The sequence below is a fragment of the Megascapheus bottae genome, chromosome 25 (genome assembly GCF_031878675.1).
Source record: "Megascapheus bottae isolate mThoBot1 chromosome 25, mThoBot2.hap1, whole genome shotgun sequence".
Classification (NCBI taxonomy): domain Eukaryota; kingdom Metazoa; phylum Chordata; class Mammalia; order Rodentia; family Geomyidae; genus Megascapheus; species Megascapheus bottae.
The window spans coordinates 22079267-22092857 of NC_143533.1; the positions used below are offsets into that span (position 1 = coordinate 22079267).

General features: G+C 41.2%; 1 protein-coding gene across 5 annotated transcripts in view; it reads right to left on the reverse strand.

The window, feature by feature from the left end:
• The window catches only part of Ganc (glucosidase alpha, neutral C), a 45199-nt gene that overhangs the window by 28660 nt on the left and 2948 nt on the right, over positions 1-13591 (reverse strand). For 3 of the 5 annotated variants that reach the window (XM_090318537.1, XM_090318538.1, XM_090318536.1), the window contains exons 3-9: positions 12737-12799; positions 10942-11047; positions 8316-8443; positions 5465-5510; positions 2916-2982; positions 1289-1385; positions 255-435 (exon numbers count right to left, since the gene is read on the reverse strand). In XM_090318537.1, coding sequence (XP_090174663.1) covers positions 255-435; positions 1289-1385; positions 2916-2982; positions 5465-5510; positions 8316-8443; positions 10942-11047; positions 12737-12799 — 688 coding nt within the window. Of the gene's footprint in view, positions 1-254; positions 436-1288; positions 1386-2915; positions 2983-5464; positions 5511-6955; positions 7139-8315; positions 8444-10941; positions 11048-12736; positions 12800-13591 lie in introns of those variants that run through there. The other 2 variants (XM_090318540.1, XM_090318539.1) reach the window with 2 other exon arrangements.

Consider the following 13591-nt stretch of genomic DNA (forward strand, 5'->3'; position numbering starts at 1 on the left):
GGTTCAATTCCTCGGTACCACATATAGAAAAAAGCCAGAAGTGGTGCTGAGGCTCAAGTGGTAGAGCTCTAGCCTTGAGAAAGTCCAAGGACAGTGCTCAGGCCCTGAGCTCAAGCCCAGGACTGGCAAAAAAAAAAAAAAAAAAAAGCTCCCATGACAGAGAAATACCACTAGGGAATAAAAGAGCTATAAATATAATGTAATGACGTTGTTTCTTCTGTAAGTATGGCATGTAGCCATGATTCATGGCTCACCTCTACTTCAGGCTCTGTGTTGATCTCCACCAGTGTTTCAGAGGCATTCAGCCAGAAAATGCCTATAGTTCTGCCCAGTTTGTGTGCCAGCAGATATGGTACTGAGCCATAAATTCCTGTTTTGCTATATATTTGATATCCATAGATGTCCAGATTATAAAGACGATAAGCATCTCCATCCCTGAAACACAAATAAGATTAGGATCAATCACCAACATACATATATTATTATTTCTTTTTTTAGTCAGTGGTGGGGTTTGAACTGTGGACCTGAGTGCTATTCTTGACCTCTTCAGCTCAAGGTTATTGCTCGACCACATTGAGCCATAGCTTCATTTCTGGTTTTCTGATGGTTATTTGGAGATGAGTCTCATGGGCCGGGCACATTGGCTCACGCCTGTAATCCTGGCTATTCAGGGGCTGATATCTGAGGATCAAGGTTCAAAGCCAGCTCGGGCATAAAAGAACCTGAGGTTCTTACCTCCAGTTAACCTCTGGAAAATGGGAAGTGGGGCTTGTCTCAAGGGTAGGGCTGTAGCCTCGAGCTGAAGAGCTCAGGGATAGCACCCAGGCTGATTTCAAACACATGACCCACCAAAAAAAAAAGTCTCAAGGGGCTGGGAGAGGAGCCTAGTGGTACAGTGCTCACCTCCCACGCACAAAGCCCTGGGTTGGATTTCTCGGTACCACATACACAGAAAAAGCTGGAAGTGGTGCTGTGGTTCAAGTAGCAGAGCACTTCATGCGTGCTAGATGAGCACATTCCCAACCCCAAGGCTATGATACTCTTAATCATAATTAACCAGTTAACCACCAGAAAACTGGAAGTTCACTGTGGCTTAAAGTGGTAGAGCACTAGCCTTCAACAAAAAGAGCTCAGGCATATCACCAGGGCCCTGAATTCAAGCCTCACAACTAACAAAAACAACAAAAAATAATTTTATTATTTTAGGCAATACTGATGTTTGAACTTAGGGATTTCTGCTTGTTATGCAGTCACTCTATCACTTGAACCATTCCTTCTGCCCACTTACTTAGTATTTTTAAGTCGGTGTGATTCTGCATGTTGTGGAATCCCATAAAGATGTTCAAATCCATGCAAAGAGAAATCCAAACCAATGGAGGTGGGACCTATAGAGATCAGGACAGTGACTGTGTTTTGGCTTCTCAGTAAGACAATCAATTCAGGAAATTCAGTTAATTATATTATAGCAAGATGACCAGACCAAAAAGTAGAGAGACCCAAGTTTGCCCCAGTCAATTAGCAAATGTTATATACTGATTCTGTAAGATGTTAAGTTCAGGTATTGCTGAGATACAGAAATGTATGTATAATGCAAAGATCTAGTGACTTATTAGTTACATGGCCCGTGCAGCACATAGCTATGTGCTGCAGTTTTTGTTGTTGTTTTGTCCCAAGGCTTGTCCCTGAGCTTCTTTGTGCTCAAGGCTAGCACTCTATCACTTGAGCCCCAGAGCCACAAGAGTCTCATGAACCTTTCTGGGCTGGCTCTGAACCTTGATCCTCAGATCTCTCCTCCTGAGTAGTTAGGATTATAGACGTGCGTCAATGGCATCAGCATCTGTTGCAGTTCTCTTGCCCTCTTTTATATATAAGTAGTATCATGTGATGAGAACAGGGCTTCCTCAAGGAGTCAGGAAAGCTTTTTTTTACCAAGGGCATGGAGGAAGAAAGAAAAACTGTTTCTCTAATCACAAAAATATCATGAGACAAACTCCATTCCCAGCCTCCAAATACTTCAGTTAGTGAAAAATGTCAGATGGACAAGTGACACCTATATGAATGACAAGCAAGGGTTGAGAACTTTAGAACTGATGAAGTCTAGAATTTGGTTTCTTATCACTTGGTTTTCTTTCCTTCCTTCCTTCCTTCCTTCCTTCCTTCCTTCCTTCCTTCCTTCCTTCCTTCCTTTCTTTCTTTTTCTTTCTTTCTTTCTTTCATTTATTGTCGATCATGGAGCTTGAAATCTGGGCCTCAGAGCTGTCCCTGAGCTCTTCAGCTCAAGGCTACGGCCCTACCCCTGGGCCTGGGCATTGGTCCCTGAGCTCTTCAGCTCAAGGCTACTTCCTTACCCGTTGAGCCACAGCCCCACTTCCCGTTTTCTAGAGATTAACTGGAAATAAGAGTCTCAGGTTCTTTAGAGTCCGGACTAGCTTTGAACCTCAATCCTCAGATCTCAGCCTCCTGAATAACTAGGATTACAGGCGTGAGCCACCAGCACCCCGCTATCACTTGACTTTCATGAAAACCAAAGGCAGTATCTCTGTCTCCTCTACTGGACAGTGCAGCAGAGTAATGGACTCAGCTCTTTTGTGAGAATGGAAGCTCTAAGTGGCCTGTGCTTTTAACACTGTTGACTAAAGACAGAGTCACTTTACTGCAAGGACAGGAAACATAAATCTGAGATTTCTGTTCACTTTACTGAAGTCACTTGTTTTAGGTTGCCAAAGCTTAATTAACTTTTCAGGACTATCTGCTTGTCTATCTAATTAGTACTAAGAATGAAATCCAGGACCTCATACAAGGTAGGCACTCTACCACTGAGCTATAATGCAAATCCTCAAGAGACTTTTAGACAAGTTTAGCAAATTCAGAATGGTTTGTTGTAATATCATAGCATTATTGGCACTGACATTTACCATTGGCTTTGACATCTACAAAATTTCCGAATTTCTCTTCCCATAGGCCTAGATCCTCTTGACTTTCCTGACAGAAAAGAAGAATAAAGTGAGTTTAGAAATTGCAACAAAAAAATTGTAACAATAGCAAATCTAATTTAGGTTTGTAAAAAAAGCAACAACAACAAAAAAACCTGAGAAAGGACCAGGAGTGTGGCCTAGTGGCAAAGTGCTTGCCTAGCAGGCACGAATAGCTGGGTTTGATTCCTTGGTACTGCATTCGTAGAAAAAGCTCAAGTGGGGCCGGGAGTTTGGCCTAGTGGTTAAAGTGCTTGCCTAGCATGCATGAAGACCCAGGTTCGATTCCTCGGTACCACATTACATAGGGAAAAAAAAGCCGGAAGTGGTGCTGAGGCTCAAGTGGTAGAGCTCTAGACTTGAGAAAGTCCAAGGACAGTGGTCAGGCCCTGAGCTCAAGCCCAGGACTGGCAAAAAAAAAAAAAAGAAAAAAAGAAAAAGCTCAAGTGGTAGAGCTCTAGCCTTGCAAAAGCCCAAGAACAGTGCTCAGGACCTGCGTTCAAGTCCCAGAATGGGAAAAAAAAAATGAGAAAATGAAAAAGATTTTGGTTGTTTTGGTGGTTTTGTTTACAGTACTATGGATTGAGCCTAGGGCCTTGCTCTTGCTAGGCAAGAACTCTATCATTTGAACTATGCCCTCAGCTCAACCAAAGTTCATCTTTTTTTTTTTTTTGGTCCATTGTGGGGCTTGAACTCTGGGCCTGAGGGTGCTGTCCCTGAGCTCTTCAGCTCAAGGCTACCATCCTACCCCTTGAGCCACAGTGCCACTTCCGGTTTTCTGGTGGTTAATTGGAGATAAGAGTCTCATGGATTTTAGTGCCAGGCTGCCTTTGAACCTTGATGCCCAGATCTCAGCCACCTGAGTAGCTAAGATTATAGGCATGAGCCACCAAGCCTGGCTTCAAGTTCACCTTTGTGAAGACTGGCATATAATCTCAGAACACTTAATAAGTCAGCCTGCACAGAAAAATCTGAGAAATCCTTATCTCTAAGTAACCAACAAAATGCAGAAATGTATATGTGGCTCTAGTGGTAGAGCACCAAACTGAGGCAGAAAAGCTAAGCAGAGTATGAGGCCCTGAGTTTAAGCTCCAGTAAAAGTACGCTTGTACATACACACACACACAACAAACAAATAAATAAACACATAAAGAAAAAATCTATATTCCTGCTGCTTAAAATCTTTCTATAGCTTTTCTATGTTCTTAGAATAAACTCAAAAAGATTAATGTGACTTCAAAGTCATGCTGCAGGGATGGGAGTTTGGCATAGTAGAAGAGTGCTTGCCTATCATGCATGAAGACCTAGGTTCAATTCCTCGGTACCACGTACTCACACACATAGAAAAAGCTGAAAATGGTGCTGTAGTTCAAGTGGTAGAGTGCTAACCTTGAGGAAAACCCAAGGATAGTGTTCAGTCCCTGAGTTCAAGCCCCAGGCTGGCAAAAAAAAAAAAAAAGAAAAAAAAGTCATGCTGCAGATAATGGGGGAACTTGAATTTGTTCAATGATGAATCAAAAATTCCTTGAATAGGCCGGGAGTTTGGTCTAGTGGTAGAGTGCTTGCCTAGCATGCACGAAGACCCGGGTTTGATTCCTTGGTACCACATACATAGCAAAAAGCCAGGAGAGGTGCTGAGGCTCAAGTGGTAGAGTGCTAGCCTTGAGAAAGTCCAAGGACAGTGCTCAGGCCCTGAGCCCAAGCCCAGGACTGGCAAAAAAAAAAAAAAATTCCTGGCATATAGAAGGGCCTCAACAAATACTTGTTAAATAAAGTAATTATTACTTTCTCTACAAAACAGTTATTGTCTAAATCTCTAGCTATGTCATGCCTCCTTTCCCTTTATTATTTTCTTCAGCTAAAAGAAATAGAAATATATGATGTATTTATATAAAGTTTTTTTCCTTTCTTCTTTACTTCCTTCCTTTTTTGTGTGCTGACACCACAGTTTGAATCCACTCATTCACTCACAGATGACACTCTATTACTTGAGTCACATTGCCAGCCTGGTTTTGCTAGCAACTGAGTCTTGTCTTTTCTGACTGGCTGGCTTTGAACAGTGATCGTCTAGATCCTAACCTCCTGCGTAGTTCGGATTGTAGTCATGAAACACTGTGTTGGGCTCCACTCCTTCTTTTGACTGGATAATTATACCAATACATTATACTAATACTAATGTTATTTCCTTCAGAAGGGCTTTCCATACCCTCATCTTGGTCAGGTTCCTGTATTCTCCTATAGCACCCTTTTGTAAAATTTCTCATGCATTCCCAATGCTTAGTCAATGTCAGTCTTTTTTAGAAGATTCTATGTTTCCATGAGGATAGGTCTAGGATTTGTTGTATTCATGAACAAATGGATGAAAGAACCAACAAATTGGTAAGGTGAGCAAAAGATAGGTAATACCATTTACATGAAGAAGGGAGGACAAAACTCATTCCATGCCATGTGTGGTAAAGATGACAGAGGTCAATTGCTCAAACTTATATTACCTGAGAGGCATCAGCAGATCCCTCCTCCTGTTTTTCAGTAGTAGCTCTGTTGGAATACAAGTAAAGCTGTGTCATTTGATGGGAAGGACAGGATTCTTTTGAATGACAGATTCTCATTTCTGCTTTTAAGTCTTCATAAATCATATCCTCTCACTTGGTAAATAGAACATCACTATAAAATTAAAGTAAGTTTATAGAATTAAACACTAATGATGACCCCAAACCAATAGTTTCTTTTACATATGTAGATGTATCTAGATTTCCTTGTTAGATCTTTAAAAGAGCTATTATCAGTTATTTTTTTATCGTAAATGTAACGTGAGTCAGGTGTGATGGTGCTATCTGTAGTCTCAGCACTCAACAGGAGTGTGCAGCAGGATAGAGATTCTGAGGTGAGCCTGGGCTACAGAACAAGACAAAACTGCCTCAAAACACAAATCAACAGACACACAAACAAATGCAACATATGTTTGTGATATTTTGGCAAAGCAAAGTTATACCACATAAAACCAAGTTTTCATTAACTCATTGCTATCCTAGTACACAATAGCACCATCTAGACTTCTGGAAAGGTTATCAAGTTTATCTTTACATACACATTATTATTATTATTATTATTTTTTGGTGGTTGTGGGGCTTGAACTCTGGGCCTAGGTGCTATCCTTGGAGCTCTTCAGCTCAAGGCTTACCACGTTAAGCCACAGCACCATTCCAGTTTTCTGGTGGTTAACTGGAGGTAAGAGTCTCCCTAGCTGGTGGCTCATGCCTGTAATCCTAGCTAATGAGGAGCATTAATAAGTGTGTAGCAGCATACCCAACTCAGAAAAACAATTTTTTTTTTTCACTTGCAGGGCTTGAACTCTGGGCCTGGGCGCCATCCCTGAGCTCTTAAGCCCAAGGTCAACCCTACTACTTGAGCCACAACGCTATTTCTGGATTTTTGATGGTTAATTGAAAATGAGAGTCTCATGGCCTTTCCTGCCCAGGCTGGCTTTGAACTATGATCTTCAGATCTCAGCCTCTTGAGTAGCTGGGATAACAGGCGTGAGTCACTGGTGTCCAACAGTCTGTTTGTTTGTTTGTTTTCCAATCCTGGGGCTTGAATTCAGGGCCTGAGCACTATCTGTGGGCTTTCTCAAGGCCTAGTGCTCTTTCACTTGAGCCACAGCAGCACTTCCGGCTTTTTCTATATATGTGGTACCAAGGAATCAAACCTGGGTTTTTGTTCATGCTAGGCAAGCACTCTTACCACTAGGCCAAATTCCCGGCCCCTTCTGACCTATTTCTGAGGCAGGGTCTTACTATATTTCCTGCAGCAGGCCTATGATGGCCTCAAATTGATAATCATCCCTACCCAGGCCTTTTGAACGTTGCTTTACAAGTGTACACACCATATCTGACTACAGGAAATCCACTTTCTAAAATGATTTGTTGTGATTTTAGGCAACTGGTATTCTCAACCAGAATTCGTTAACACATGATGTAAAATACCTTTGTTTACGAGGAATCTGTAGGTGCTCAAAATATAACTGGCCTAGGGAATTTATGCTGATCACAACTTCTTTCTCAGATATCAACTCTATCTTGAATGGATTTGCTAGGATGTGACACTTCAGATCTCTTTCTCCATCTGCCAATAGCAGGCTGCCTGTATCCCCAGAGCACGAGATTAGACTAGAAAAGAAATCAGAAATGAAAAATAACTTACTATAGTTTAATATGGTTTTATGTGATTTGCAATTCAATGCAATCAATTTGCAAGTCAGTCTTTATGTAACAAAGCATAGCTTAGCCAGTAGAGAGCCATCATAGAAAGCATGGTTTTAGTGACATAGAGCTAGGAGTGAACATAATTACCATATACTTCATAACTTTGGATAACAATGTTTCTGCAGAGGTCAGCTACTGTAATCCTAGCTACACAGGACGCTGAGATCTGAGGATTGTGGTTTAAGCCAGCCAGGCAGAAAAGTTCCCAGAGACTCTTATCTCCAGTAAACCACTCAAAAACTGGAAGTGGTGTTGTGGCTCAAGTGGTAGATGGACAGATGGGGACAGACACATAGACACATATGGACGGACACATACACATACACACACACACACACACACATACACACACACACAGAATACTTTGATCCCTATAGGTTGTTCTTTTTTTCCACTGATGCACTCACAAATAATTTTATTGCTATCTAAGAAAATTTCATGTTAGACTTCCAAGAATATATTTAAACTGAATTAGTCTAACCACATAGTTACTAAAAGCAAGGAAGTTTCACTATCGTAAACAGGTCTCTGGAGATCTGTAGCTAGCCTGAGTTTGTAAATTAAGTTTTTTTCCTGCTACTTACTTCCAAAGTCTGGCTAATAGATTTTTTTTTTTTGCCAGTCCTGGGGAATGAACTCAGGGCCTGAGTACTGTCCTTAGGTTTTCCTCAAGGACAGCACTCTACCACTTGAGCCACAGCACCACTTCTAGCTTTTCTATGTATGTGGTACCAAGGACTTGAACCCGGGTCTTCATGTATGCTAGGCAAGCACTATACCTCTAGGCCCAACTCCCAGTTCCTAATAGATGTTTTTGTTGCAAAGAAGAACAGAGCCAAAGTTCTGCCTCTCTGCTAATGAGTCAAATAGTGATGAAGAAAACAAAAATAAATAACAGAGAACACTGACAAACTTATTCCCAAATAACTGAGCATTAACTCTGCAAATGCTTATAGCTGTAAACACACACACACAAAAATAGAAAGTGTCTACTCAAGTTATGAGTTTAAAAGAACAAAACAAAACAAAAACAACTAACCAACTTGAGGATACACCCAATATACCTTGTGACTTGCCTTACCTTACAGTATTTGGCTTACAGGTAAGGACATCAGGAACTTCATATCTTGGTTTCAGTGGAGTCTCTTCATTGATCTTAAGCCTGAAAATGTTTCTCTCTATACCATAAACTTCAGCCAGGAGAGGAATCTAGAAGCAGATATATGAGATTAGCTTCAATAGATTATCCCAAAGATGACCTGTTCTAAGGGCCAAATCAAAATAATTAGAAAAGCGTGCTTAAATTCATATAGACGAAGCAAATTGGAGAACAATGACATTAACAAAAAGAACAAACTCCCCAATCAACATGTATTTACTCAGTTACATTTTTTTTTCCAGTCCTGGGGCTTAAACTCAGGACCTCTGGACACTGTCATGGACACATTTTGCTCAAGGCTAGCGCTTTGTCACTTGAGCCACAGTGCTGCTTCCGTCTTTTTCTGTGTATGTGGTACCGAGGATCAAACCTAGGGCTTCGTGCATGCTAAGCAAGCACCCTACCACTAGACTATACTCCTGGCCCTCAATTACACTTTTTTTTTTCTTCCAATCCTGGTCTTGAACTCAGGGTCTGAGCACTGTCCTTGGGCTTTCTCAAGGCTAGAGCTCTACCACTTGAGCCTCAGCACCACTTCTGGCTTTTTTCTATGTATGTGGTACTGAGGAGTTGAACCAGGGTCTTCGTGCATGCTAGGCAAGCACTCTACCACTAGGCCACACTCCCGGCCCCACATTTTTGTTTTAAGAATTATCAAATACTGGGATAGAATGAGGGAAGGGGTGACACTGTCCAAAAAGAAATGTACTCTTTACCTGACTTATGTAACTGTAAACTCTCTGAAGATCAGCTTTATGAATAATAAAAACATTTTTTAAAAGAATTACCAGTTATAGGCCAGGAATTTGGCCTAGTGGTAGAGTGCTTGCCTAGCATGCATGAGGACCTGGGTTTGATTCCTTGGTCCCACATACATAGAAAAAGTGCTGTGGCTCAAGCAGCAGAGTGCTAACATTGATAAAGACCAAGTACAGTGCTCAGGCCCTGAGTTCAAGGCCCAGGACTGTCCCACCACCCCAAAAACAAATAATTACCAGTTAATTTATATCGATCCTAGAGGCCCTAGAAGCTTAGGGGATGCCTTGAAACAAAGACAGAAAAGGATCAGGAAGTGAACATCAAGTTTCTAGTATCAGGTGCACTGTTGCACTTCCTGGCATAACCCATACCATTTCCTCTGACCCATATTTGTGGTACATCCTAAAGTAGTATGTGACTTGACATGAGAGAAATTACTTCAGATAGACCCCTCAAATCTTCTCAGTGTGTTGTGCCTGTGGGGATCTACTGGAGAAATAGCCTGGGAGATAGAATATTTGTGACTTAGGCTTTGGGTCATATAGTTGCGTTACCTGATTTCTTTCTGAATTTTGTGGACCTTCACTGAACCTGAACATTGCTCAGACTGCATGAGCAACTCTATGCTATATACTTGTTTTAGAGAGTATGTAAGTATTCAGTGAAGTCTGACAGGGTCAGGGAACATATTCTGGCTGTGTGTATGGGCAAAGTGCCTTTCTAGACCATTTTCCTTATCTAATAATTTGGGACAGTACAATGTACCTTTTAGGAGTATTTTTTTCATCATAAAAGAAATAGCTATCTGAGGAAGATGAAAATGATAGAATCCAGTTGAAACAATTGGGTTGTAGAGGATCTGAAATTTTCCTTTAATATTCTCAAAAGCTTGAGGCTTCTGTTTACATCCTTTCTTCAGACCTATAATCTTAGCCTCCAGCTGAGCAGGCACAATGTTTAATTTCCCTCATCATTCTTAAGCCCCAAAATAAGGCCAGTTCTTTAAATCAGCAAAGTATAATCACTGGTTAGCAGCCCTGTTACTGGAGGTTTTTGCATTTTGCTATCATATACAGGAACAAGATGAAGCTCTGCTTTCAATGCTTCAGATCTCTGACTGGTCAGATTGGTGAGCATCTCATGAATGAGAAATCTACCTTCACCAGGATGTCCTGTATTCATTGTGGGAGATACAAGAATATCTCAGGATAGATTACCAGATGCTGAAGTAGTATTGTAATAATGGAACTGTATGGTGGGCCTTGTCCCATTGTCCTAGCAAACTCCTTTGAACTGAACCACACTACAGGAGAACACTGCCCAGTTTTCTCTGTGTTCAGATGTTTCAATCCAGCAGTGGAAAAATAAGCCTTTTAGGTGAATTGTGAGATTACTTAAAAGGAAATTAATTTATGAAGCACCTAGAAAAAAAACAGCATACAGATAGAAAGATATTCGTTCTTTTTTTTTGCCAGTCCTGGGCTTGAGCTCAGGGCCTGAGCACTGTCCTTGGACTTTCTCAAGGCTAGAGCTCTACCACTTGAGCCTCAGCACCACTTCTGGCTTTTTTCTATATGTGGTACCGAGGAATTGAACCCGGGTCTTCATGCATGCTAGGCAAGCACTTTAACCACTAGGCCAAACTCCCGGCCCCATGATATTTGTTCTTTAGCAAGGTTAAAACTTTGAGGCCTAGATGCTCTTAATGAACGCTAATGAAAATTAACATCATTCAACCCAAATAAATATAAAACAAAATTATTCTTTATAGAATTGGCATCTATCTCACCTTAGTTACTTCATTGATGATTTGGAACTTGGTGCTGTCTTTGCCTGTTGTGACTGAGTCTAATAATGCCCGGTAGGTGTTCTTGGAGAACTGCTGTTTCTGACGCCTACAGATACAGAGCATATAAATGTACAAAGGCTATTTGTGATTGTCAGGAACAGACTATGTTATCATGTAGAATCAGTAAACACTCACTGTGATAGTAACTGAACTTAGGTAGAGGCAGTAATGGATCTCTCATAAAGTACATTATGAATGCTAATAAAATTAGGGCCACTGATGCTGGGAGTTTGGCCTAGTGGTAGAGTGCTTGCCTAGCATGCATGAAGACCAGTGTTCAATTCTTCAATATCACATACACAGAAAATGCTGGAAATGGTGCTATGGCTCAAGTGGTAGAGCTCTTGCCTTGAGAAAGCCCCAGGACATTGCTCCTGCCCTAAGTTCAAGCTGCAGGACTGGCAAAAAATAAAATAAAATTAATGCCAATAAGTATTCTAATTTTATTGCTAGGGACAAAGTACAAGTGATAAAGCACCTGCCTGGCAAGAGTGAAGCCCTGAGTTGAAATTACAGTAGCATCAACAAAAGATCATGAAACTGAGTTTGTTTTTTTTTAAGTGGGTCATGGGACTTGAACTTGGCCTGGGCACTGTCCCTGTGCTCTTCAGCACAAGACTAGTGCCCTACCCCTGGGCCTGGGTGCTGTCCCTGAGCTCTTCAGCAAAAGGCTACTGCCCTACCCCTTGAGCCACAGCCCCACTTCTCATTTTCTAGTGATTAGAGAGAAGACTCTTAGTGATTTTAGTGGCCAGGCTGGCTTTGAACCTGGATCCTCAGATCTCAGCCTCCCAAGTAGCTAGGATGACAGGCGTGAGCCACTGTGCCCGGCTAACTTTTATGTCTAGTGTGGCCAGATCATAATCTTCTGGCTATTTGCTTCTTAAGATGAATTCCTAAATTATTAAATTTTCAAACTGATCTTTGCTTAGAAAACCTATCAGTTCACAAAAAATAAAAGCATTACTTTTTAAACTGTTTTAATTAATGCTATTATTATTATTGGTCATGGGGCTTGAATTCAGACCTGGGCACTGTCTTCAAGCTTTTTTTTTTTCCCCCTTTTTTGCCAGTCCCAGGGCTTTAACTCAGGGCCTGAGCACTGTCCTTGAACTTTCTCAAGTTCACTTGGACCACAGCACCTCTTCCAGCTTTCTCTATGTATGTGGTACCAAGGAATCAAACCTGTGTCTTCATGTATGCTAGGCAAGCACTCTACCAGTAGGCCAAACTCCTGGTCTGTCCTTAAGCATTTATGCCCAAGATTAACACTCTATTACTTTGAGCAAGAGCTCCACTTCTGGTTTTCTGGTTAACTAGAAATTAAGAGTCTCATGAACTTTCCTGCCCAGTCTGACTTCAGACTGTGATCCTCAGATCTCAACCTCCTGAGTAGCTGAGATTATAGGTAATGAGCCACTGGTGCCTAGCTAATAGCATTAATTTTGAAGTACTGTCAGAAAGTTTTCTTTTTTTCTATTTTTTTTTTGGTCAGTCAGGGGGCTTTGAGCATTGTCCCTGAGCTCTTCAGCTCAAGGCTACTAGCACTCTACCACTTGAACCACAGCACCCTTGTTTTCTGGTGGTTAATTGGAGATAAGTCTCATGAACTTTAGTGCCTGGACTGGTTTTGAGCTGTGATCCTCAGATCTCAGCCTCCTAAGTAGCTAGGATTACAGACATGAGCCACCAGTGCCTGGCTTGTAGATCTAAGTAATATATTTACTTTCCTTACCTGTAGAAGGCAATGTTGCTACAGTCTTTGAAAATCGTTTTATCAACAGCTTCATCTTCAACACTAAAGATATTTAAGACACAATTTTTTTAGAGTTTGTAAACCCGTTTGTATCCTTTATAATATTTACCATGTAATTACATGTGATATAATATGCAAAATAAACCTTTTTTTTTTTTTTTTGCCAGTCCTGGGCTTGAGCTCAGGGCTTGAGCACTGTCCTTGGACTTTCTCAAGGCTAGAGCTCTACCACTTGAGCCTCAGCACCACTTCTGGCTTTTTGCTATGTACGTGGGGTACCGAGGAATCGAACCCGGGTCTTCATGCATGCTAGGCAAGCACTTAACCACTAGGCCAAACTCCTGGCCCGCAAAATAAAACTTTATAATGTGATTGACATAACACAATAACTTCATGGGATGATAAAATATTCTGTAGAACAATATCCACAGGTAAGACATCCAAGCTAAATAGTGAAGTATCAAGTTCTGGGGCTGCACAAAAGCAATAGTAAAAAAACAAAACAACAGAAAAACTCACAAATAACATTATCACTTATGAAGAAGGGTTTTTTTTGTTGTTGTTGCTGCTGTTTGGTTGGGGGCTGGGTGTTGGTTCTGAGGGTTTTTTTGCTGAAGGATATTATTCTACCACTTAGTGTCCCACGTCCACTTCTAGTTTACCGGTGGTTAATACTGGAGAAAAGTGTCTCAGGGATTTTTCTGCCTAGGCTGGCTACTAACCTGGATCCTTAGATCTCAACCTCCTGAGTACCTACGATTACAAGAGTGAGCCACCAGCACCCAGCAGGAGAATGACTATGGTAAAATGAAAGAGCTAAGAATAAAACAAAAC